General features: G+C 40.1%; 1 protein-coding gene across 1 annotated transcript; it reads right to left on the reverse strand.

Annotated features, from left to right (window-relative positions):
* Positions 1-493: 493 nt before the first annotated feature.
* IGSF5 (immunoglobulin superfamily member 5) lies at positions 494-24874 on the reverse strand (the record flags this gene model as incomplete). The annotated part of the gene is made up of 8 exons (XM_084290807.1): positions 494-586; positions 7277-7353; positions 9199-9311; positions 11870-11894; positions 12394-12522; positions 16729-17037; positions 18083-18403; positions 24817-24874. 8 exons carry the CDS (start codon positions 24872-24874, stop codon positions 494-496), a joined length of 1125 nt encoding a protein of 374 aa, XP_084146933.1.
* Between the last annotated feature and the right edge of the window lie 1445 nt (positions 24875-26319).

Genomic DNA, 26319 nt, shown 5'->3' on the forward strand with positions numbered 1-26319 from the left:
CGGTACCTCTACGTTATTGAATAAGCCGGAGAGGAAAATGTTAGATAACAAATGTGGACAACATTTCTCTGGTATTTAATGAGTCCCAGCACCTCAAGGAAAACCATGGGATAAATATAACTATCCTAGAAACATTTCATAAGACAGATGCCTTCTGTTCTAAACACAACTCTGTTCGCTCCCCTCCCCCCTCTTTTTTTGTTGCAAGAACATGCTGCTGTTTTCCAAATTTACCCTCCTTTACTGTTTATTTCAGCAGAGAGGAGCGGTGCTCTGGGAAGTAACAGGATTGCCTGTCTCTGCTCAAAAGACCTTTTCCAAGATCTCTCTGCTGCTCTTAATTTCTTATAGTTCAGCCATAGCACAAAGACCTTAGTGGTGCTCAACAGAGACATCACTCATTCATTGCCAGAGCACGTGAGAAGTTTCCTCTGGTCTGTGTTACCCTGGAGATTAATATATAATGTGATTTTCTACTTTTATTGCAGAACAGTTACTTGGCATTTCCTGGTCCTTCAGTTACAGGTCTGCTAAGGCTGGCATTCTCACTAGGGCAGAGGTTTTGAGATGCTCTCTGCCACTGCTCCTTCAAAAAATTAACACGTTTACAAGTAGAGTGGAACAACAGAAAAAGAACAGCTGGAAAAAGCTGAAGGCAAGTGCTGTATTTGTGGAAAGCAAGCATTCCCAGATACTCTACACTGTCCTTTGAGTATAAAGTATACTGAACTAGTTCGCATGCCGAGTAACTGGAAAATTGCAGAGGGAGTCCAAGAGCTCCTCACTGAACACTGTCTCTGAAAATTCCTGGCATAGGCAATTATTTGAATCCCATACTTCACTAAATATGGGGGTGGGAATACTTTGAAGAATTTGTTGCACAAAAATATTCTTGCACCTGGATTTACAGATGGAACAAAGACACTAACCAGGAAGGTCATCAGGTAATGCTGATGAAAGAGGCAGAATTTATGGCCACTAGGAGGCCATAATACAGAAGATCCTGTTTTGTGTGTGCTTATGAATAGGAGGCAGCCTGAGGACTTGCACCAGCTGGGTCTAAACGGCACTATTCATTCCTATCTGATAGCACTTGGGAAAATGTAACCCCTGCATTCCTCTTTTGCCTTAAAAATCTCATCTGCAAGACTGAGCCTTCCAGTCCATGCCTTGTCATGCCATTTCTCCTCACCACCAAAGAAGGAACCAAGCAGCAAGTTTGCTGCTGGGGTGGGGACTGTGCCCACAATAGACCTGGTTCCTCTCTGCCCTGCTGCATCTTGCATTGTTACCTGCTTTAGAGCAAATGCTCCGTGTTACTTATATTTTATTCTCACTGTGCTGTGATATCAATTAATGAAGAATTTCATGAATTCCTATCAATTCATGCTGGCTACTGTCCCATTTTCTGCGGAGCTTTCTCTGAAGTAGAATAGCCTCACAGAGGTTGCAGTTAACTATGTATAACTTTGCTGAAATTGGGGCTGCTGGTTCACTGACCTAAACTTCACTTTCTGATGTTGTGGAAGATCTCAAATAGAATGCATTATAAATGCAAAATACAAGGGAGTAGGATGACAAGAGCCATTTCATATTTAAACCTTTGTATTTCAAGACCTGCCTGTTGACTTCCATTCTGCCCCAGATGCCTTTTTATAAGGATTAGTATAAAGGGACTATTACACCGGGAAAAGTGTTGTATGGTTTGGTGGTTTGGTTGGGGAAACAGATGCCCAGATCTTTCCATCTCTTTCAGCAATTCCAGCAATACATGGGTGAATCAGAGGACAAAATGAGTGTGTGTATCAGCTGATTGCAGGGTTGAATCCTTCAGTCAATGAAGAAAGGACTTCTGCTACTGCAAGCATGTTGTAGTCATTTGTGCAACCCATATGACATCAGTGATATGAATGATGAACACACATCTGGCATTATGAAACAGGGCTCTGATCTCTAAATTGATTTGACAGATGGCAGCTCCTCAGACACTGACGCTGTGGAAATGTGTGACAAGCTGAAGGCTTTGCCTGCTATTAGCCAGCCAAAAAAAAAATCCAAGTCTAACTGCATTAGAACAAATTGCTGAAATTAATGTGGTAGGAGTACTTCCAAATGTGTCTGCATGCATCACACATTCTGCTAACTGCTAGAACAAAAAATCATGGAGGCACAGCTTTCTGAAGGTTATTTTTCCCCCTTCCCTCAGTTTTTAATTCTCTTTCTAAATTCACTTCATTTACGGGAAAACACCCACCCAAAAACTCTGGATACCCTCAAAATATTTTAGATACACCCTTGCTTCAAATAGCAAACCAGTTCCATCCTGTCAACTCTTAGTACACTCAGCACATTTCCCTGTCCATCAACAGACACACAAACTGGCAATTCCTTCGTACTTCTTTGTCGTTTATTCCCACCCATGGAGCTTCACCGCTCCCCTTCTGCCACAGACACTTGGAAAAAATTATGCTTCAGTCTTCAAGCTGCACCTGCCTTTCCACATCTGTATCATCAATATTTATTACTCTCTTAATCAAGGTATGCTGACCAATGAATGTCATAACATGACATACTCCACAGTACATTTCACCAGTAAGGGTAAAATTATTTGCTGTCGTCGGTTTATATTTCTGTTTTATTGGTCTTTTAATTTGATTTTGATGGCTTAATTTTTCTTCTCAAACAATCCATTGAGTCAGAGCAGTTATATACAACGCAATAAATGTAGCTACAATCCATCACTCATTACCTCCTCGGTATAAAACCACAACTACAACCACAGCTGCATAATATTTGCAGTTTATAGAGTGTCATTTGGAGTAGTTAAGGAGAAAAATAGATCCGTCCCCATTAATAGTGACTCGGTCTGGACTGAAGAGTGTGGCTGTGGTGGTCAATCCAAGCCTTGGCTAGCTCTGCTGAAGTCAGCTGAATTACAGCACGGATGAACCTGTCCCGCTGTAAACAAGCACTCCCTTTAACAAAATGGTCTTTTTTATCACAGACATTTATGGCATATTAAATGGACTAATTATGATTCTTGTGTAGGAGACTGTGCAGTCCTGCAAGATCCTGAGTCTCTAGAGCTCCTTTGGTAGCAGTGGGACTTGCAAAATTTCCATTCCTCTGAGGTGGCCCTATGGCCCTTGCTCAGGCTAAGCTGTTCATGGGGCTACCCCAAAATCTGCCAGAGCCAGGATAAGGATCCCCCACACTGCACTTGGGTTTTGGAAGAAGCTCTGTGTAGTGGGTTAGGGCATATGAAACAGCCCCCCAGACACTTGGCCTGCAGCTTAGCCCTGGGACTGGGAGCAAGGATCACTCTCCTGCCATTGCTGACGGTAACAAAATATGCAATTAAGCAGCAGCCAGTAACTCTACTCTCCATTTGACCTTTTCTTGGCTAATGTAATCAAAAAGAGGACCTTCCAGCACCCCTGACTGATGCTCCTGGCCTCCTCTTCTAGTGGTGGGTAATTTTTTCCTCAGCTCAATAATTTAGTTCGATATTCCTCATTTTTTTTAATGTCTAGCACATCTTTTTCTTTTTTCTTTTTTTCTTTTTTTCTTTTTTTTTCCCTTCTCCTTCACTTAGGCATTACTTTTCCCTGAGATGACTTGCCAGATCTTTTGTTCATGTTGTGAATTTATCAGTGCAGTTACCGGACAACATTTATCTTCTGTGAACATTTTGCTTTAGTTTCTGACTCAGTGAGTTTGATTGGCCCATAGCTGACCACCTACGTGAATTTCTGTTGTCACTTTTTACTGTGAGACCCAGCAGGTGTTTCAGGCTTTGTTGACCATGTTGGGTCAATGGGCAAAGACTTCTAAGGAAGCGAAATCTTTGATACAGAGTCCTCATTAATCTCTCAAATCATTTAAAATTGGATCCTTTTACATATGGAACAGAAGGTATCAAATTTAAAGCTGATACCCTCAGAGACCCAGGGAGATTTCTAATGCCTCCAGTCTGTGCAGGTGGAGCTTATACAAGCTGAAACTTCCCGTCTAGCTGTAGCGAGGTGGGGGTTGGTCTGTTCTCCCACGTGCCTGGTGACAGGACGAGGGGGAATGGGCTTAAGTTGAGCCAGGGGAGTTTTAGGTTGGATGTTAGGAAGAACTTCTTTACCAAAAGGGTCGTTAGGCATTGGAACAGGCTGCCCAGGGAAGTGGTGGAGTCACCATCCCTGGAAGTCTTTAAAAGACATTTAGATGTAGAGCTTAGGGATATGGTTTAGTGGGGACTGTTAGTGTTAGGTCAGAGGTTGGACTTGATGATCTTGAGGTCTCTTCCAACCTAGAAATTCTGTGATTCTGTGATTCTGTGATCTAGTTTTCTCCTGGCAGAGGGGGAAACATACTGTGTAGCAGGTATGTTTGCCCTTGCCCAGTCAAAATACTTAGTTGAAAAATCTTCATTCACCATGATTGCCCTGCTTTCCATCTTGTCTCCATATCCATGAGTTTCTTCTAATTTTAATTCTGAATTCCATTCAAATTTTGCCCATTTGGCCCTCTTTTCTGGCCTTGTAGTTGTGGTGAATCCCAATACCACATAGTTCCAAGGAAGCCAGCTACAGAAATCTTAAGTTCACCTTGCAGAGAGTGAGAGACAAAAATTTAGGTCTTCAGTCTCCGTGACTCTTCCCATCAGTAGCTGGGTTCCTTGTTCCCTCCCCACACTGTTTCTGAGGGAGAACATGGGCTCTTCACTTCTTACTGACCCCATGGAAGCACCACAAAGGTGTTAGCTCATTTTTCCTGATTACCCAGGAGAGAGAATGGTAACTTGCTGGAGTCCACCACTATACAGCCTCCTTGACCGCAGAAAATTGTCTGAGCAACCCCTCTTTGTCCTGGTTCTCACTGGTTCTCTCTCCATTTCTCTTTAAAAAATTAAAAAAAAAAAAATATATCCCCAAATCCTTTGGGAATATTTCCAGGATCCATATGGGGAAAGGGAACTGAGAAACACAACTTATCAGCAAACAGTTAAATGGCTTGCCACCTGATTTCTGCTGATTGACAAAAAATGTGTTATAATGAAGGAGCACCACAACGTTTATTATGCAATATATTGGCTACAGTGGTGATTGAACTTTATTAAAATGCATCCAGTAATTCACCTCTTTGTCAGAAAAGAGAGCTTTTGCATTTATCAGGGAAGGTTATGAATGTAAAAGACAAAAACACTGTATGTTGCCTGGGAAATGTTTCACTATGTTTCTATATAATCCCATAAACCTAAATCATGAACTGTAAATCCACAATTTTAGGTAAAACATTCATCAGACAATATTTGCGTTTCCTTTATCAGCTCCTGTATGTACAAGATGGTGCCATCACAAAATGCTGAGAAGCCCTTTCACACTGAGAAGTAGATTTTGTTTACGAGCCAATTTTAGATTGCTAAATATTCCTTCAACATATTAAAAAATATATATAAATATTTTTCACCTGCAAATTATCTCTCGATATCTTTCAAAAATCTGCATGCAGTTACCAAAGCAACTAGAAACCACCTTAGCAGATTGGTACCAAATATTGCCCAGGGACAAGTGGTTTAACAGAAATGGTTCGACTCTATGCTGTGTGCCTCTGATGGGTATCAAAGTTTCCCTAGATATTCAGCTACAAAGATCTCCTAGGCCATCCTACCCAGCATCTGACATAGAGGGCTGCACCTTTGTGTTTCAGTTTCATGTTTCAACCCTCAGCTGTGTTGAGCATGCTTTTCAGCTTCGCATTTATAATATTTTGTTTAACAAGTAATTAATGTCAAACATAATAACTACCAGCTACAGATACATCATTATCATTCCTATTATATTTACTGTTATTATTGTGATCATTGCTTTAATCATCGATTGAGTACTTCCTAAATTTTATTGTGTGCTGCAAGAACAAGACATACTCTGCTATGATTTATATGCAATGTCATCTCAAGACAGATTTCTGCATTGCACATGTTGAAACATATCTTCAGAAATAAATGAGTTATCGCTGTGTTGAATGGTGAACTTGGTACCACATCACTGCTACTTTCCCAAGAGAATATTGGCCAAAAAAAAAAAAAAAATCATGAAGACGTTAAATCTATTTTATAAATGTATGGAATAAATTAAGATCCATGTTGCTGTTGTGCAAGAAGCTGAGAGCCTACCACCATACTTCAGAATAGAGGCAGATGAGGATGAAAGAAATAGAGGAATAAACACCGAGCCCTGCTTCTTTATGCTTTTTGTCTTGTGGAAAGGGGACAACACATGAGAGTAGACTGGATGTTGGTTCCTTGCTTCCCCTTCCATCATTTACTGCTGAGATGCCAAAGGTCTCTTAGATTGGTGCTAGGCTCCTGACTGAAGAAACTTCTGCAGTATGGAAGTGCAATTGGAAAATGCAATCTTTAAATTATCCAGAGAAAAAGCTTTTTTACTGACTGCATCTGCACTGGATTTTGTTTGTAAAGGAACATCAAGCACCACATTCAATGGTGGCTCTATCTCAAATCCACACCTTGTCTAGTCTGGAGACTGGTGAGAAAAAAACAAACATTGCAGACATCTACTTTTGCGGCAGTACATGTGTAACAGCTGTCCAGCATTATTACACACTTGGAGCAAAGCAAACCTCCATATTAATGGCTTAATGTATGCAGAGGCGAATTCTCAAAAGCTGAGCCAGAGTTATTCTGTCTGGTGAGGGTGGAAGATGGAATTAGTAGTATCAAGTGGGCTGGTCAGAGAGAAGGTGACTTTTTAATCCTGGGAATGATGAGAAGGCCTATGGTAACACTGTCCTATGGTAACACTGTCCTAGTCAGGGCTACCGACTGTGCTGGGAGAAAGTCCCTGCTGACATTTGGAGAAAGAAAAATATGAGCAGCAATGGAAATGAAAAAGCAGACACAGACTGAGGAGCAACAGTCTGTGACTCTATAACTTTAGGCTAGGAGGTGGGGAGAAAGATGTAATAGGAATCTGGGGAGAACAGATGGTGGCTAAAGCATTATTAGACATTTCTTCCAAATATCTGGAGTGTCTGTTTCTCCCCCACTTCCCACCCCCTAATAAATCAATTTAAATGCAAGACTAAAACACAAGGCATGCATCATTATAAACAGAAAATTCACAAATGCTTAAGGGATCATTCCACTTATCCAATTACAGCTGTAATTGAGTTTTAAAATCTACATCCACCCAAAATCTATGTTTGGTTAAAGTACAATATGCACTGTGTGGAAAAAAAAAATAATAATAATAATTACAATTACCTTTTGTGCAGACCTGGTTTGTAAATCTGCATCACGGACAGTGAACTTTGTAGACATTGGAGGAGGAGGGACATTTCCTGTAATAAGAATATACAAAATTACTGTTATTCAGTATCCACGATAGTATAACCACATATAGTATAACCACAAGCCATTCAGGAATACAGCTAAATATGCTTTAATATTATCAGCCAAACACTAGTTAATGAATATGAAAGAAGCCTATCTAGAAGCCAGCAGAATAAATTTGTCTGGGTTTATCTTAGTTTTCCTTCTATTTTTTGAACCTGCTACATTTTACAATACCACATGCTCTTGAAATCTTTCCACTGTATTTATTTCTTCACAATTTATTTGTTAGAGAGACAAGGGTATATGCCTGGATTATAGACTCTGCACAATAATTTTATGCCATTAAGTGTTTGATTAAACGTTTTGATAATAATGCAGTTCTAAATGCAAGTGCTGGGTAAAGCTTTGGTGGAGACTCACATTTGCTTTAGAAGAGACTTTGTGCTTAAGGACTAGAATTTATAATGCCTTAGTCATTTATCAGGAAAATCATAATTCACTAGCATATTTTTATTAATGAAGTCAGCAATGTGAGGAAAAGGACTGTAAAGGATGGTTGCTCAACTGTTTTCATGTGGAAAACGTAAGCCATTTAAAAACAAGCTTTCTTCCAACCCTTTCCCCCCTACCTGTCTGTATTTTCTACCCTGCAGTCACTGTGCAGGCTCTGCAGTCACTGTGCAGTAACTGTTCTATAGAGACCACAAATAAATAAAATTCATAAGAACCATTGCTGTAAAATGTAATTGTAAGCCTGGTTTCTTAAGGAAATTAATAATATCTGCTTATGCTCACTGTGGATGTGAGTCTCCACCCACTTCAGTAATTCAATAGCATTTGAACTTATTGAAGAGTCTCAGAAATTTTGATATATTCAAAGTCTTTCAAGTCAACAGGTGAGACTGGGCATCATTGCTTCTCTTTTTCATGGAATTCCTTGGGGGAAAGGAGTGGAAGGAAAGACATGTATAAAGACGTTCTTGCTCTGTTATGTGTCTTGTTATGGTATAACTGCTGGAGACAATGCGTTATGCTACTCAGCACAACAAATGGATGCATTCTTTTACCCATGGCTATATCATTCCCCAAGAATATGGAAACACTCTCTGAAAGTAAGGTGAGGATAGTGATATGATATCCTGAACTATCATTACCAAAGGGAATACTTTGGACAATAATGTTGCACAGATGAACCTTGCAATAACTTATATAATTAATTAACAAAAATATTATTATTTTTCAGTTGCAGGAAAAAGCTACTAACAAAATAACAAAAAATTAAAAAATAAAAAAATAAAAAGCTAATAAAGAATGAGCATTAAAACCTTCAGAGATTCAGCTGTAGTCAGGGATGTAGCACAAGTCCCAGGAGCTAACTGAAGGAAAAGAGCTTCCTCAAAATGTCAGTTGTCATGTCTCCTGTGTTTCCTGTAGATTTCTTTTTCATTTTATTTCTTTTTTTTTTTTTTTTTAATTCATTTTTTGTTTGGTTGGTTTATGTTTTGTTGCTTTGCTTTGTTTTTTGTTTTTCAGCCCAATGTGCAAAATGTTGCCTAAATCAACAATCATATGATAGTCCAGTACTGGCCCTCAAAGGTATTTGGAAGAACAAAGTCATTAAAAACAAAACAAAACAAAACAAAAGCATAATTACAAGTAAATTCAGCTCCAAAGAACTTGGATGTTTTCTCAATGCTTTTGAAGGACTGTACTCCAGATGATCCAAAATTTTATGAGAACAAGTCCTTCATAAGGTGTTGTGGAATCTTGTTCTTTAATTATATGATGCATTATCCAAACATTTGTGTGCCTGTGTTGAAAAACAGCTTGACAATATGCAATTCACTCACTAGGGATTCGTCCTGTGTGCTGTGGTTCCTCTGGAATGTATCCCTCATTTTCACTACCATTCCTTTGCCCATTTTTTGCATGGCCATCTGTTTTCTTTGTAGTTGAAATTTTCCTAGCGAAAAAAAAAATACTGTCATTAGAACTTCATTATGATATGAGAACTCTTGGGTAGTAGGCATCAGAGAAAATATTATATGTGCCACTTTAGAAAAAAATAGCTACAAAATACATCTGGGCCTTCCAAATATTCAGCTACTGCAAATCTCGTCCTATATAAATACTGCCTATGAAGTTCTGGATAGAAAGTATCCATCAGCTGCTTTACAAGCAAGAAGGAAAATAGAGTAAGCAATCTTCTCAGAGTGAAGACTCTGTTCCAGATCACAAGCTTTGTAGGAAATTAATTTTTATCCCTAATTCTGAATTACAGGATAGTCAGTGGCCCAATAAGGGAATACCAGTCAAGTCATCTACAGCAACTCATCATTTTTGACTGAGCCCACCCAACTGCAATAAGAAAGCATGCCAGCTCACATCTACACAGTTTGGCTCTCAGGTGATTTACCTGTACACCCCAGAGTTAATTTACTGTGCACATGAACATAGTCACAAAGAAGTTGATAGAACTTCTTTGGTTAAAGTTATGCATCTCTGAACTTGCATAGGTGACCTGCAGAGCTACACACTGAGAAAAGAGGGCATTTTTACTAAAAACTTATGCTAGGAAAAACGCTGCTATTCATTTGTTCTAACCACAGATTCCTCTCTGGGATGATCCCAGGTCCATCTTTGCCCAGCTTTCCCTACAAATCCAGGGACTTGTAGGGAAAGAGGGAAATATTCTCGGTTAGCAGTACTTGTGGAAGCTGTTGCATCAACTTATTTATGTGCAGTAAGAATCACTTTACAGGTCTGTAGAGCTTCAGATGAGTATTTCTGATGCACACGGAAGTCTGACTAGCCAGTTGTGACTACATGGTTACTTTTTTTAGGAGATAAACACGTCAAATACCACAAAGAAACCTGTCATGGTTGATAGGAGATAGCAATTGTTTAGGAGTACTACCTCCACAAGATGGTCTTCAGTCTATTTTATCTGATCCTTAGGTCTCAACAAATCCAGCATTGTAGCCAAGCCAAAATCAGTTACAAAAAAGTGTGGGAGGTACAGAAAAATAACCAGCCAAGTTAAAAATAAATGTTGTAGGAATCAAAACAATATATCTTTAGTCTCACTGTTTCTTCACTACTACCTCAACATAGCTTCCACAATCTGGACAGTCATTATTCTTTTTACTGCAGGTAGGTTCCCCCAAGAAAAAAAAAAAAAAAAAAAAAAAACACTAAGCCTTTGTGCAACTGTCAACACTGACTTGTCCCAGCTAATCCATAAAGCCTGGACTCAGCCCAGTGCTTAAGCACGTGCTTTACCTTTTGCTTCACTCTCAGGCTGTAAGCAACTTCTACAAAGCTGGAATGACAACTCATGATTCAAGTTAATGGGAAAATAGGAGCTTTACTGTACTAAGATTTTTTCATGAATATTTGCTCTAGACTAGATTCAAAGACATTGGGAAAAAGTAATGCTAAGCCCTCCTCTGGGTCTGTTTGTGTTGCCTGTAAGAGGCACTGTGCAGACCCTCCAGGGGCAGCATCAGCAAGGCAAGGCCCTGGAAAGGGCATGGACCTGGCCATAGCAGTCCCTGCAGCTGGGTAAATGCCTCCCTGAATGTACAATTGATTTTGTCATAACAGGGTTGACCCTTGCAAAGGGCTTGTGGCACAACCAGGTCAGAATCGAAGCAAAAAGGTTTTGTAGTGTTGTATTCATACCAAAACCGATATGCAAGTTGCACTTGCTTTTGACCTCCCATTCCCTGCTGATGTAGTTCTGCCCTATTTATGTAGCTGCACTTGGTAAAATGATCGATTAAGCATCATAAACTAAGAAGTCACATGGAAGCTTACTGGCATGGCATGGTAGGATTAGCATTGTTTCCTCAGGAGAAAACAGTACTGTTGTTTTTATTTTATTTCATGTCCAAAAATAGTGTATAAGTGGAAATCTGCCAACAGACCTTTACAAAATTTCCCCACAAGAGGCCGTTAATGAAGCTAGGTATTACCAAAATGAAAGGCAAGGTGTCGTAACGTTTTGTAAACTCATTAAGAGACAGGGAGATAAATGCCCTGCAAGCACAAGCTGTGCATGAATTTACACCGCTCCCTAGCAGCTTAGAAAAGTAACTCTGGTAACCTCACTGACATTGCTGTTACAGCTGCACTACTGATAATGTAATTATCAGTATTAATACTCACACCCATCAGCTCAGGATTTTTAACATTTTTCAACTCCGTGCAATGACGTACCAACACCTTGGTATTCAAGCACGCCTGGTAATCACTTGATTAAGTGTCAACACTCACCAGTGGGGCAGCTTACTTTATTTTATGTTTTGTTTAATTTTATTTTGTTTAGTTTTATTTTACTTTATTTTATTTATTTTGTTTTGTTATGTTTTGTTTTATTTTATTATTTTATTTGCCTGCCAATCTGCCGCGGAGCCCCGGGCCCCGCTGCTGGGCTCACAGTGACCTCCTGTGGACGTGCCGGCAAACGCCCGGGACCCAGAGGCAGGCAGCCTGCTGTTCACACCTTATTCAGCTTACCTTGCTTCACTTTCGTACGTGGATCCTGGGGGGAAAAAGAAAAATTTATTTAAAATGCTGGAAAATAAAACACGACCTACTAGAGAGCTCGTCTCAGAGCGTGCACTGTGCTCCAGCTACCACGGGAGCATCTCCCCTCCTTATTTCCAGGACTGTGCAATAGCCCCACAGGACAGCTTACAAAGAAACTGGAAATCAGGATCACAGACCTTAATATAGGTTTCAACAAAGAACTTCAAGACAGGAACAAAACGTCATTGGAAGTTAACGTGCTCCTGAAATGCCCTTGTTGTTAACATGAGTGGCAAAACTCTGTGCCACGGACTACTTTGGGACCGAGTTATAGGAGAAAGCAAGGTGAGAGTAGGGAGCATCTTAAGCTGGTCATGGTTAAGGGCATGATCAGTCTGCTTGCATTTCTGCTTACAGGTCTTTGCACTACACAAGGACTGTCATAAGCAGTAGATTTATATCTAATTTAAGGTACTTTTTAATGTATAGGCCAATTGTGAAGGTCCACTTACCTTTCTTTAGGCAGCAGCAGCGTACGACAACCACAATAATAATGACCAGAAGAATAAAACCAACAATTGAAAACACGACTGCAAGTGCAATAACCCATGTGCTTATGCTGTCTTCACTGTAACCATTTTCTGTTAAATTAAATGGATAAATATTGTTACATCAGAATGGATAAGTATTGTTTTATCAGTCTCAAAACATTGTTTTCAAAATATTTTACTTTTCTGTTAAAACCTATTAACTGCTTCTTGACTATTTAGCAAGGAGGCTATGTTTTCCAGATGATGGTCTCTCTATTTATGAGAGGTGGCCAAGCTCTCAAAATGTTTCCAAAATAAAATTTTTTATTGCAATGGTAACTTTTCTGACAGCCATTTCTTTCAGAAAAAAAATATTCCAACCAAGTATTCCAAAAATATTCCAACCAAAATTTTAGTTTGCAGATATGCTGAGTGTCCCATCATCCTTTGGAGGTCTTTTGGGCTGGGGATAGAAGTTAAGATTCAGTTTAGATATCTATACTGCAGATATTAAGCATCTTGCCTAGCTACTTTTGTCAGTGGAGAGAAAATAGGTATTTTGGGTTACCATTCACCTGGCCAAATGTATATGTGTCCCTCTGGTTAAGATGATCAGTTCTGAAGAAGCGTCCATTTTTCCCCACTGACCACAGTCACAGTCTTAGGTGCCTAGTACAGGTGGAGATTTCTAGCCTGTAGATTTGACTTTCTGATGAATCCCACAATGGAATTTCTCCCACTAATTTCAGCAGGTGTTTGATTTTGGGACATACTTTGTAGGTCATCTATTTGGTCTTCACTTAAAGATCAGTGAAGTCCAAGAACTGTAGCACAGTTCAGGATACTGCAGCTACTAGCCCATCTTCACTACTGGCAGTTTAACAACATTAAATTATTCTTTTGTCTTTGCTGTAATCTACAGTGCTAGATGAGGTGATTTCAAGATAATTCAACATCTTGGTGAACCTGGTTGCTATGAGCAGGTTTCCTAAGAGAGCTTCTGCATCACAGAACTTTGAAAATACCCCAAGTTTCTTACGCAGCTGGATGTATAAGGAAGGTGTCTGTTCTCACTGCCGCATCATCCTGCCCTTTGGTTTTGACCAGATATTTTAGAACTACATCTAATTTGTCTACCCTTTGAAAAGCAGCCCCCAAATCATTTTGACAGTTGTTTAGAGAAACCTTTCAATCCAAATTACAGGTGTGAAATGCATCCAAACTCGACAATACCCATTCTGTCACACGGGGCTCATGATTGTCACGTCCTCATTAGAAGTCCCAGTTAACAACTGCATGGTTACATTTAGCTGGCAGCCTCTGGGAAAGGTACCGCAGCCATGTAGATGTCTGGTAGCTGCACAGTGTCAGAGCTATTCCCCTGACGTATGACCCAGGGTACCCAATGCTTTACTTATGGTAAGGAATAAAGGAGCAAATCTATGAATTTGCCTGGTTTGCTTGAGGTTTGGAGGCTTCAGACTGCAAAGATACAGGAGCAGAGCCTCCTACAAAGCTTGAACCTTTGTTAGGAGTCTGAATTATCCAAAGCTCGGGTCATTATGATTAAGCAATTTGTTCCAGTCTTCTTTAATCATAATGCACAATCAGAATGTTTTGAATTTCTTCTGACAATTAGAGAAAACAAGCACTCACTAACCTGCAGACTAGTAGTTAAATCCATAGGCTGTAATCAGTTGTGATTACAGTTGATGAGAAACTTGTTCATTATATTTTCATCCAGAAGTACCAAAACAAATATATATATATTATCCTAATTCATTCCATAAAACATGCCATAGGGTTTCAAAATGGCTAAGATATGAAACACGTAGCTGTTTAAATATAGAGCTAAATTTAACCTCTGCAATGAAGGGAGGAGCAAAACACACCTACACAGGCCCATACGCCCAAGCTGGCTGCCAGACCAAGGTATTTTCCACCCTGTCAAGTTCATGCTACATGTCCAAAGAGGCTCTACAAAGCTGAAGTAAGGACAGGATACAACACAAACACTCCCAGCTCTTAAGCATAGCAGCTTCTCCCCAGTTTTGGAGGATCCAGAAAGAAACTGGGGCTGGGACCAGCAGGCATGAATACAGGAGCTGCCAGCTCAACGTGAAAGTAGGAATAAATCCACACCACATTACGTTAAGTGTTTGGTGTGTACAAAGCCACCTCCTCATTCCATAGGGCCCATTCTCAGCTGCTGTTCTGACACCTGGTTCCTCCTAAAGCTGTCTAAGAATTTACTTGGGCAAAGTATCTGCAGAAAAGGGAATTTTCCCAGGCACATGCTTGTGACCAAGGAGAAAGGAGAGACTGAAAAAAGATGGATATCACTTCTTGGACACTTTGGAGTTTTCTGGCTAAGATAAAAACAGAGGAAGATCTGTCTCTTTGTGGATTCCCTACATTCACCTTCTGCAGTACAAAGAACACATGCAGTCAACACCGAAGCCACAGAGAGCTTGGGACCAGCTAAAGGACTCTACTGAGGACCTCATTTGCCAATAATAGCTCTGTGAATACCTCTGCTGTGATAACTCCATAGAAGTTCCCAAATCTTTTAGTGGGGACTGTTAGCGTTAGGTCAGAGGTTGGACTTGATGATCTTGAGGTCTCTTCCAACCTAGAAATTCTGTGATTCTGTGATCTGGGGCCCAGCAAAACTCTGCTGTGAGTGAGGTACCTCTGGAGGAGGAGCAACTGAAACTAATAATACAACAGTTTTGGGGAAGGATTTCTTAAATTTTTAAAGCTAATCTTCATTCCTGACACCATCTAGCTGAGGTTGAGTCTGCATATGAAAAGTCAGACAAACCCTGAGATTTTACATGTGACATACATTAGAAATTTTCTTCTGCCATAAATGTCTTGTCTGTATTTCATTCTAACAATCTGAAGACTTCATATTCTCAACTGCTGACAAATTTTGAGTGTCTGATGCTGCAAAATTATTTTTCCAAAGAGCAATGAATTATGTCCTATACAATCACTAATTATACACTAATTGTGCTTCATGACATCTGTTTTTCTCCTCTTCTGATTTACAATGAGTAGCTATGGAAACTGAGGGTGGATACCTCAGTACTTCACAAACAAGTAGGCAGGGGAATTTATTAATTTCCTCAGGATAGTTCTATTTTGCTTAGTCAGTAATTAGGAGCAATCTGACTACAAAATAGTCATAGTAAGAATGGTGAAATGACCTTTTTCAACTGCATTACAAGGCAAGTACTTCTGAAAAGACTTTCTAATACTGATTCATCCATAAAATAAAAGGCACAGTTACTCAGCCTCCTCACTTGTTTGTATGTAAAAACTTCTAAAACATACCCCTCATCAATCCACTATGAGAATGTTTTTGTATGTGGCACATTCACCCATTGCAGTAAATGAATCAGTTCATCAAGAGAAGCTGTCAATTTGATTATACAAGTTCATGATGCTTACAACATCATAAAAAGAAATGTAGATTCTAGGCCCTACTCCTCACAGCAGGCAGCTGGGGTTGTATAGACTTGTTGCAAAAAAAAAAAAAAAAACAGCCCATACGTCCCATGCATTTCCCATACCACAGGCTAAGGCTAATTTAAAGGCTGTCACCACAGGGTGGACTATGTCACAGCATCAGTGGCAGTGTACTTATGCCCAGAAACCTCAGCTCCCTGCCATGTGATTAGTGCTTCAAGTTCAGTTTGTCTTGAGAGTCTTCTCCCTTACAGTTGAGACACTTGGCCAGTCCTAACAGATAAATTATGCTCCTAAGCACAATCTGATATTGTCTTCCTATATTTTCATAGGTTGTCAGTAAGGCCAAAGATTTGCGGTATTATGAAAGTATATATATATGTTGACAACATTAGTAACAATGCTTAGGGTTATCAAAGTCTTTCTAGCAGTTCTTGTTGTCTGCTCAACATTCATGCTTGGCTTAGACACTGAATGTCCTTAAATAAAAGGCAATAATAAGCAACCAATGCATTGCCCAAAGAATTCCATGTATATTGCTGTAGGACAATTTTTATTTTCCTCTAGGATGCGAAAAAGAACATGACAGATAAAGGAATGCAGGCACAATGGCTCTTTGGTCTAAGTGGACTTTGTGGCTCATTAGACTTGTACCAGTCCTTTCACAGAGGTGAAATTAACTGTACCTACGTATCAGTTTGTGACTATCAAGTCCTACTTCTATCACCTTTGCATATCTCACAGTGTTTAATTTGCAAATAAAATACTTTTCAAAACAATACAAAGTATAAAGGACAGTTCTGAGAAAATAGCATAGGCAAAGTACAACAAACATTCACTTACCTGGAGTAGAGTTGACAAAGAAAACAGTTATAGTTGCATTCTGAGGGCTAGGGAGTGCTTCTATATCAGCTAAACAAGTCAAAATCTCAGTGTCTGTTGGAGTCAAAGTCAGGACGCTCAAGGCATTCTGGAGGTCATTAGATCCTTGACTTTGCTGGGTAACATACCTCGACTTATCAATCAGAGAGTCATTTGTCATCCAAGTAATGTCTGGAGCTGGAGCCCATCCTAAGGCTTCACAAACAATTTCAAGTGTTTCATTCTCTTTAACTGTTAAGGTGCTATTTTTGATGAATAAAGATCCATTAACTGTGGGAGGGAAAAGATGTTTTTTTCCTTCAGAATAGTTATCTGCATTGTTTTCCTGCTGATAGTCTTAAATCTTACCTTGCTGCCCAAAATTAGCTATATCTTGAGATATGAATTTAAAAACAGTCATTATTAACACAGATATACCATATGCATGATATAAACATGCAGATATTGCAACTTCATAGATACGTTGTCCAGTGTGTCTACAGCACAAGTTTCAGCTTTCAGTATCTTTTCAATAAAAAGCAGAAAATTACACTTTTTAGGCATCCTTATATATTTACAGCTGAAGGACAGCATAATGAAATAACAATGTTTCTCTGTAAGTTTTAAGTATGCTCTTGGGTTTTCTTGGGAAAAGTTTACAGACAGACAATGAGATGTTCTCACTGCACTAAGCACCTCTGACAAATGGATAGCGTCTGATGGTTAGATTCCGCTTTACTGGCTGCACTCTGTCATTACTAAAGCTTCAGAGAGGAGGAAGAGGTCTCATACACAGGGACTTGATATGCAGAAGCTTTTGTTCCTTGGAAATGTTAGCTCGCAGCAGCAGTCATATGAAGAGCATTGCTTTGTGTCTCGAAGGATTTATTTCTACACACCATTAAATCAAACTCAAATAAGTGGGGTACGGACTGATCCCCAAGTTACAAAGCAGGAGGGAGATCTGTCCAAAAGACAGTGAAGGTTCATGCACAAAGACATGCCTGTGTAGAGGGAAGTAATCCATACTGTTTCTAGCCGAAAGATTGTTTTTGGCTGGTGGGCCTGCTAACGCCTCCAGGCACTTTAATGAAATCCAATAAAGAATAAGACATATAACAGTAAAAAAGGCAGGACAGTTCAAACCTTTATTAATGGCACTTTGAATGTGACTCTGAAACCTGCTTTGACAGTAAAATTAAGATAAAGAAGAAAGAAGACAAATGATGGTGAATGAGAGCACGTACTCCTTCACAGAGATAATCTGGGCAATCCGTCAGAGGATATCTTTAAGTGTGGTACAATAAAAGAGCTTTCTATTGGTAGCTATACATACCTTGAACAGAAAGAAAGGCAAAGCTGCTTTCACCAGTTTGCTGGGTGCTGCATTCAATTTTTCCAGAGTCATCTAGCTGTGTGTTGTGGATGATCAGCTCTGAGGTAAATTCATCATTATTGGTATAATTTTGAGATGTGAAGCGGTCTGATGTTTCAATAGGTCCTTGAGGATTAATGACAGTGAGGACAGGATTTGCCTTGAACAACCAAATCAGAATGACCCATCCTTTCATAACAGTGCAATTAAACCGGGCTTCTGAACCAGCAAGGACTGTTGCATTAGTAGGGCCATTTACAATAGAATAACAAAAGCCAAGACCTAGAACGAAGAAAAAAAAAAATATCACACAATCTGTAAATATATAAATACCAACAAAGACATCTGACTTAATTTTTACTTCCAGCAATTTAAAGCTAAAAAGCCAAGAGCCCTGGATGAAATAGCATTTTTAATTGGAGGTACTGGGGTATTGAGCACTTTGTTAGATATTGGAAAAGGCTGTTGACTCAACTGAGCTGGCACTTCCCCTCCAACAGCCAACAGTACATGATGCTTTCAGAAAAAGATTCTCATTTCATTTTCTATAATGCCCAGCACTCAATAGTTGAAGTCATTAATGGTGAATTGAAATTGTGACTTAGGAATGTTAACCACACAGCCATAAGCAGTGGTAAAATGCTATGTTGCTTTAATGGATCCCTAAAACAGTCATTATAAACCCTAGAAGTATAGGTTTACAAGGATTTTTCAAAAATTTAACCTGTAACCTTTTTAACAGAAATGGAGGGATCTTTCAGCTGTATCTTAGATTAAATGCTTTTCTTTAAAGATGTGTTTGACTTTTTGTCTCTTTTCCTATTCTGAAATCATCCGATTTTCTTTCTTCAGCAGTTCACTAAAGAGCAGAATTACCATTTTGCTGAAGGAAAAAAATTCCACTTTTAGATAAGAAAATATACGAGTTCTTTAGAAGCTAAATGAATAAAGGAGTGTGTAGCCAGTCCCTTCTCCATACCTCTTATTGCCACCGATTTTTTGCATCTTTACATGCTCTTTCCCCTATTTGCCTGCCTCCTTCCATATTTCTCTTGCATGCACCCTATACATCGTTTCCCACCATCCCAGGCTTTCTTCTAACCAGATCTGCTTGAATTCATGAGTTTTTCCTCCTTAAAAGGTACCATGATTTGTAGATACTATCTTTCAGAAATGAAAGCTTGTTTCTAATCAAGGCATTTTGTCTTCTTCTCCTTGTCAGCAGACCCAGGGCCTCTCATTGCCCTCAGAGTAATGAAGGCACAGCTGTTGCCCAGGCAAGTGGTGGATCCTGTGTGCATGAGAAGGCAGAAGCACTTGCTTCTACTAAGCAGAAAGTAAAGGATGAAGCCTCTTTCCAAAATGGCAGCTGTGACTTCAGTCCCTGAAATACCCATGGGAAGTGGGCAAATCTTTAAATATTTGTCAAGAAGATGACATCATATACCCAGAGGCACAAACCTTCAAAGATTAAGAGTGACCCAGATTACTCTTTGGTGTTTTAGGGACTGTGACTTGGAAGATCAGCATTGGGTGAAATTAGGAGCCTGCTTCTCTGGGTCTTTGTACTTTGTGACTCCCTTTGGGTTTTGGCTAGATTCTCCAGAACACGCTATGTCCAGGTGCAGTAGAGCAAAAACTGAGGTAGTATCAATGGCTTTCAAGGAGTCCAAATCCTGAATGTCTCCAAGATAGAGATTTCACGAGCTCCCTGCAGATTTACCAGTGAGACCTAACTCACCAGTAAGTTTTACATCACTTACTGGCAAACGTTCATCCCACAGAAGCACCAGGACTGCCAGCATTACTTCTAATGATTCAAGCTGTAGCTCTGCACTGTTACAGCAATTAGACGCTACAGTCCATAGCAGTGTAATTAAAACCCAGTGTCTGCAAATTGAGCCTGAGCCTAAGTGTTCAGCTATTTTCCAGGAGAAAGAGAGAGTGAAATGGCTGTTACTCCCTTGATAAGTCAGGGCAATGAAGTGGTTTTAAAGATTTCATTCAACCCGGGTTTAGTGCATTTTAGGTAGTTTAATTATTAATGGATTAATTCACAAATTACTGAAAAAGTCATTTTCTATTCGGTCATTAGCTGACAGAAGAAGGAGAGAATATGCTGTATTGTTTCACACAAAAGAGAGATTTAACGCTTGCATAAATGCTGCCAGAGCCCAGTCTCAGGTACAATGTTGCAAACAGAACCTTGGAGCATGCACCCAAGGCATATGGCCCATAATCTCATTGCTCCAATGTCAACATCATTTTCTAATTCCCAGCTCTCACTTAATCCTAGGGAGTTTATATCTACCCAGCTTTGTGCCAAGAATCGTTCTTTAATATAAATAGCTCCTCTCTTTCCTCCCACCCACCACATGTGTTTACAGACAAGAGTCTTTTCATTCTTTGTTTTCCAGGTTTATACAACCTAGCTCTCCCTGGCTCGTTGCTCGGTTGACTCCAAGTTCTCTCCTATTTACAAAAACCTTCACAAAAATTTTGCACATTCCTGGATTATGCTACCTCTGTCAAGCACCTCATTCTCCACAGTATATCTGTATGTGAGCAATAAAACATTACATAAAAAGCAAACTTCACTTCTACTGATAGTTAATAAAGCCAGATAAGATACGTTAAATGTTTGACTTAGATGGTTCTTTTTTTTCCAGTAACATTTACTCAAAGCTCTCTTCAGTCTTGTAAAGGTGAACTGAAATGTTATAAATCATGAAATAGCTTGAAGACTAACTTAGCAATCAAATCTATATGCATACATTCATACATTGCTTTATAAACAGTTAACCCAACAAAAAAAAAAAAAGCCATTTTGTCTCTCTTCTGTTTGTGACTCTGAATGTTAGTGATTGCCCATGTCTGTAGATGGCATCGTTTACAGAGCTACCAGTTCTCTAATGAAAGTGCACTAAGAACGTACACTCCAGTGAGCACATACATCACATAATACATCCCCTTTCCTTGATATTCAGCACCCAATTGCCACTATTTCTGTTCATAACTGATATTACTGGGTTTGAGACACTGTCCTAAGCTCAAATTCATCTCTGAATTATATATATTTTTTGGACTCATATTGTCACCAGCCTTTACAATACTGCTCCCTGTACATCCATGGTGCCTACAACAAGTTGATGTACTGAGCTTTTTGACTCTCACACTTTGTTTGAATTCTTCCCATTTGGTTGAAGTAGACATAAACAGCTACCATGATGATAGACTCAGCTGTCCACAAACATCCTTAGAATTAACACTAAAATGAATTTAGTTGCTCATGAAGCAGGAGCTGCAGTACTTATTCACACTGCCCCCCTTAATGCAAGCTGATATCTGTGCATTTGTATTTTATTTCTTAGCCTGTGTAAACACTTTTCTTTCTTAAGGAGTATAATGGTTTGCCATGGCTCTGAATAAATGACTTTCAGTACTCTGTTAGCTGTTAATTAATCATTTGCTATGAGATCGTGTCTGTGAGTTCCACTACAGTCTTGAAATTTGTCCCTAAACATGAACAGTCAGGGATCATCTGCTCTAAAAATGTGTGGCTCATACTGCTTTTGTCTTGTTCAGACTGTCAGGACAGTATAGCAGGTAGGTATGAGTTACTTCTTTTTTATCTAATATAATCATTTTTTATCAGTCCATAGGTATGGTGGGATCTACATTTTTTTCCATCAACCAGACCTGCTGGAACAACAGATGGCTTTCCAATGACTTCCCTGAGCTAGAGAACAGATCCATAAGCCTTGGATAGGGATCCTATGGGTCGCAAGAGGATCAAGGAATGGAAAGTAGCTCAACTTTGCCTTCATTTGGATCTCAGGAAAGCCCCAGCACAACCAAAATGGAGTTTTATGAGCCTTCTCCATCTGTTGCCAAAACTTTTTTTGTGATTATAACCTTGCCTCTTTATCTTTTTGCTTTAAATTTTTATCTTGCAATAGCATGCAAAGTCCCAAACCAATAGCAGGTTCCACTGTCCAACCCATATACAAACACCGATAAAGTAACTTCTATAAGGTCAAAGAGGACATTCATGACAGAAACGTGATCTAAACACAGTTACCAGTGCTTTAAACCAGTGCTCTAATGTCTTTTGCTGGGCTTTGCTTCCTGCACTAGGGAGAAAATTTCAGCACTGGTTTCATTTGCATACTGCTTAAAAAATATCTCGCAGATGGTTGCTTTCAGACAAATTAAGGACTCAGGCTAGATTGCCATTGCACTTTACAGGAATTATGTGTTCAGCTCTTAACAGCTGGTTTAACATCTGCTTTCCCACACGCAACCAGTAAAATATCCCACCCAGACAAATAACCATATTGATGTCTTTGCAGTAGGGAAGTTTCAGACGGTCCTCATGATACTGCATTACCCCTTGAATTTTGAAGCACAGAGCTCTGTTGGGACACCTTCTTTGAGGCACATCACTTACACCTAGAAAGGGGTCACCAATGGTGAAAGTTTAAGTGCCAAGTGTTTGTTGCTCAGTCCTTCCCAATAGCATGTTAAATGTACATCAGTGCCTGATAAACCGCTTATCCCTTCCTGTTGCATGTATTCATTGTTTTTTTTTTGTTGGTGGTGGTTTTTTTTTGATGTTAACAAGACTTTAGAATGCTTATATAGGATGTTTCTGTCAAGTAACACTGGTCTATTGGTACTCAGTGACACATTTTGCCACCCACACAAACCTTTCCACAGCCCCCAAGAGTGTCTTCCCAATCTCTTCTCTCAGTCACTACTTGACAGATGCCTAATGCAACTTCTCCCAGCCCTGCTGCTGGATTCCTCCTCCTCCTCCTCCTGCACTGTCTATGGTCTCCAATTGTGAGGGTCCCTGTGCTGGGAGCACCTCCAGTGTCCTGACAGCAAGCTGGGACCCTGCACTGCATGCCAACCCTGTGATCTGCAATGCTACTGATGCTGAAAAGCATGTGGTGCCAGCCAGAAGATGCTCAAACCAGCTGTGCCATGCAGCTATCTCTGCAGCCTAGCCGCACTGCACGGCCTTGTACCTCCTCAAATCATGAGAGCAGCAACACTTCTTCCAATAACTGCATTTCCTCTCCCCTTGATACACTTTTTCTCCCTGCTTTGGGGTGTGATCCCATGGCTGCACAGCGCAGTGTGGGCACTGCCCACTACCCCACTGTGGCAAAACAGAAGAAAATTGAGGCTTCCTTGCAATAATTACTCAATGTTCAAAATTACAAAATTTAGGGACTGCCTGAGCCAACAACTGCATCAGCACATATGGATACACCCTCCATGACAACTGTTTCACTTTTTTTCAGCCTATTTGTAATTTGGTATCACCCATATCCAGTGACCATGAGCTTCACTACTTGATGACATCCTGTGAGGAAAAGTATATACTTTTGTTTGCCTTAAATCTACTTTCTAGTCATTTTACTGCCTTCCATTAGTTCTTTTTTTTTATGAGAAATTGTGACCAGCCACTCCACTATTCACCTCCATATAATTATTTTAAAATATCTTTACTATTTCGTTTTTCAGGAGCAGAAAAATAATCCAGTCTAATGAATCCTCTTCTCATACCTTTGATAACCTCTGTCACACTTTATTTCTTTCTCAGACCTAGTATGTCCGCTTGGAAATGGAAGGGCTAACACAACTTCCAGTATTTGAGATAAAAGCTTTCTGTGGATTTTTCTAATGTCGTTGTATTTCTGTTGAAAACACTAAGTGGTGAAATTTTCTCTCTTTCAGCAATTTGCTCTTTCCAAAGATATCTATACTTTTCCTCCACTATACATCTTCAGTTAAGTGATGCTTTGTACTGAATATTTTCTGCTCCTTTATTACATACTCACTTGGCATTGTGACATTTTCTGACAAATCCCCATAGTCTCTTTTTGCACTTGACTGTCCCAAGTAATTTCGCACCACCTGCAAAGTCTGCCACCTCACAGTTCATACTCCTTTTCATGGGGTTGTTTAAGAGTTTGTTGAATATCACACATCCCAGTGCAACTCCGCTGGGAACACCACTCTGCTCAAAGAACTCACCATACATTGCTGCATTGTGTTTCCTTTCACCAGTTATACCATCCCTCTCATCCTTTCAGAGCCTCTTAAAACCCCAGCCAGACTACAAGAAACAAATCAGCCATGTCTCCATTACCCAACTACTCACTTTATATTCACATTTTCTTTAAAGCTCTGCCACCAGGATACCTTTTATCTGAATTCAGTATGAGACTCAGGCAAATGAAATGTAAATTGGAGGCCAAATAGGAAAATGATAATTTACACATACTTCTGGAAGCAAAATCAGCTGCTGATTTTTTTTTTTTTTGAGTTCTCTGCAGACGTCCCATCAAGACGTTCCATCCTGAATGGACAGGAGAAGGACAAGCTAAGGAGAGGGAGAAATAAGTGGGGACATCCCTGCTCATTGGAAGTGAGAGGGCAGCCTCGCCACTTCCCCCCCACCCCATCCACTGCTCAGTCCTGCATACTGAAGCCCACTGTAAGCCATTAAAACATTCAGACTTTAAATGCAAACTTATCCATTTAAAACACTTTGAATAATCCCCCTCTGGGACTTACTGTTTAATCTGATATTGCCGGTAACTGCCATTTACATAGCTTTAAAATTAGTTCACACTTTTAGTCCACGATGGCTCATTTCATGGGTTATGAACGTGTCCTACCTGTTAGTGACGCAGATAAGATGAAAAGAAGTAAAATGAATTTCTGGAACCCCTCCATTGGAGCATTCTCTCCTGGTCCCTAAGGCAGAAAGCCACCGGTGGTCATTCCATGTTTGAGAAGAAGCTGAAGGACAGAACTCATCAAGAAATTTGGAAATCAGCTGCTGCTTTGTGTCCTCTGACAAGATGTGACTTTATGTGACCTGTATAACAAAAAAGGGGAGAAGATTAAATGAGGCAGGGTTTGGAAGGAAAATGGTATCTTTTCTCGGAACAACTGTTTGAAAAGAAGTAGATGAGCTTTCAGCACACAGACCTTACTTCAGCATAGAAACCTCCCCCTCCAGGCCTCACATCCCTCAGGCCAGCAGTCCATCCTGGCTATTACAACGCTACTGCTTCAGGATTGACTGTGTCAGGGAAGCCCCGTCTGCATCATTAAAGTTAATCAGGAGCAGCTGGGGAAAATAATTCTCTTAGTTGCCTGCAATTTTGTGTGTCTGTGTGTGTGTGTGTCTGTGTGTGTGTGTGTGTGTGTCTGTGTGTGTGGTGGGTGCCCTGCCTGTGCCGTTGGTGGTGTCCTGGCAGGCTAATGAACCCTGTGCTCCATCACTTACTGTCACACAGAGCAACTGCACAGGGCCACAACATCCCCTGGGGCCGCAGAGGAGCAGACCTGTGTATGGAGGGGCTGTTGTCCCACCTGGGAAACAGGCATGAAGGAATGTCTTCTGTGCCAGGCAGTCTTTGGGGTGGGAAGTAGGAATACATCCCGATGCATCCCTACATCCCCAGAAATATTGTATTGCTTTTCCTATATGTTTTATTCCAAAACTAGGATTCAAAAACTATGCTCTTACTCCCCAAAATAAAGGACCATCAGCTTTCCACAGTGGACGGAGAGAGATAGGATACAGAGCTTGGGTGGGAGCCATCACCTTAATTCTGCATTATCTGTTTTTTCAGATTTTCTGATTCACTTCTTTGATACTACTCTCCTCCCCCTCAAAATATGTGGGAGGCACTTTGACTGTGCTACTTGTTTTACAAACTTCTCAGCTGGGAAATTCAAGCTTTCCATCGTGAAAGGGTTGCAGGCCAGAGGCTGCGGTTTTGTGGTCAGCCCGAACTTCTTGTCAGGAAAGTGGTTTTGATTTCAGAAGTGTTCTTTGTGGCAGTGCATAAATATTAGTATCACCACAGATATACTGAGTTTTCTGTCATAAGTGTACATTTTATCGCCTTCTTGCTTAAACCAAGACTGTGCCAAGGAACAAACCACAAGAGCTCTGTTCACTAATCTGTGCTTTGGACACGGGGGTCTGGCAGAGCTGAGTGTGGCAGCTGTGACGTGACCTGCTGGCAATTTGCTTTCTTTTTCCCTATTTTGCAAGCTTTCAGTTTGCCCCACAAATTTAAAAGGGCAGCGCTGTGAATTAATCAACGTTTTAAACTGAGCCTGTGTGCTGATGTCTTCATCTGTAGGTTGGGAAGGGGGTTAGT

This window comes from Netta rufina, assembly GCF_964035555.1.
Source record: "Netta rufina genome assembly, chromosome: 1".
In the NCBI taxonomy this organism is placed as follows: domain Eukaryota; kingdom Metazoa; phylum Chordata; class Aves; order Anseriformes; family Anatidae; genus Netta; species Netta rufina.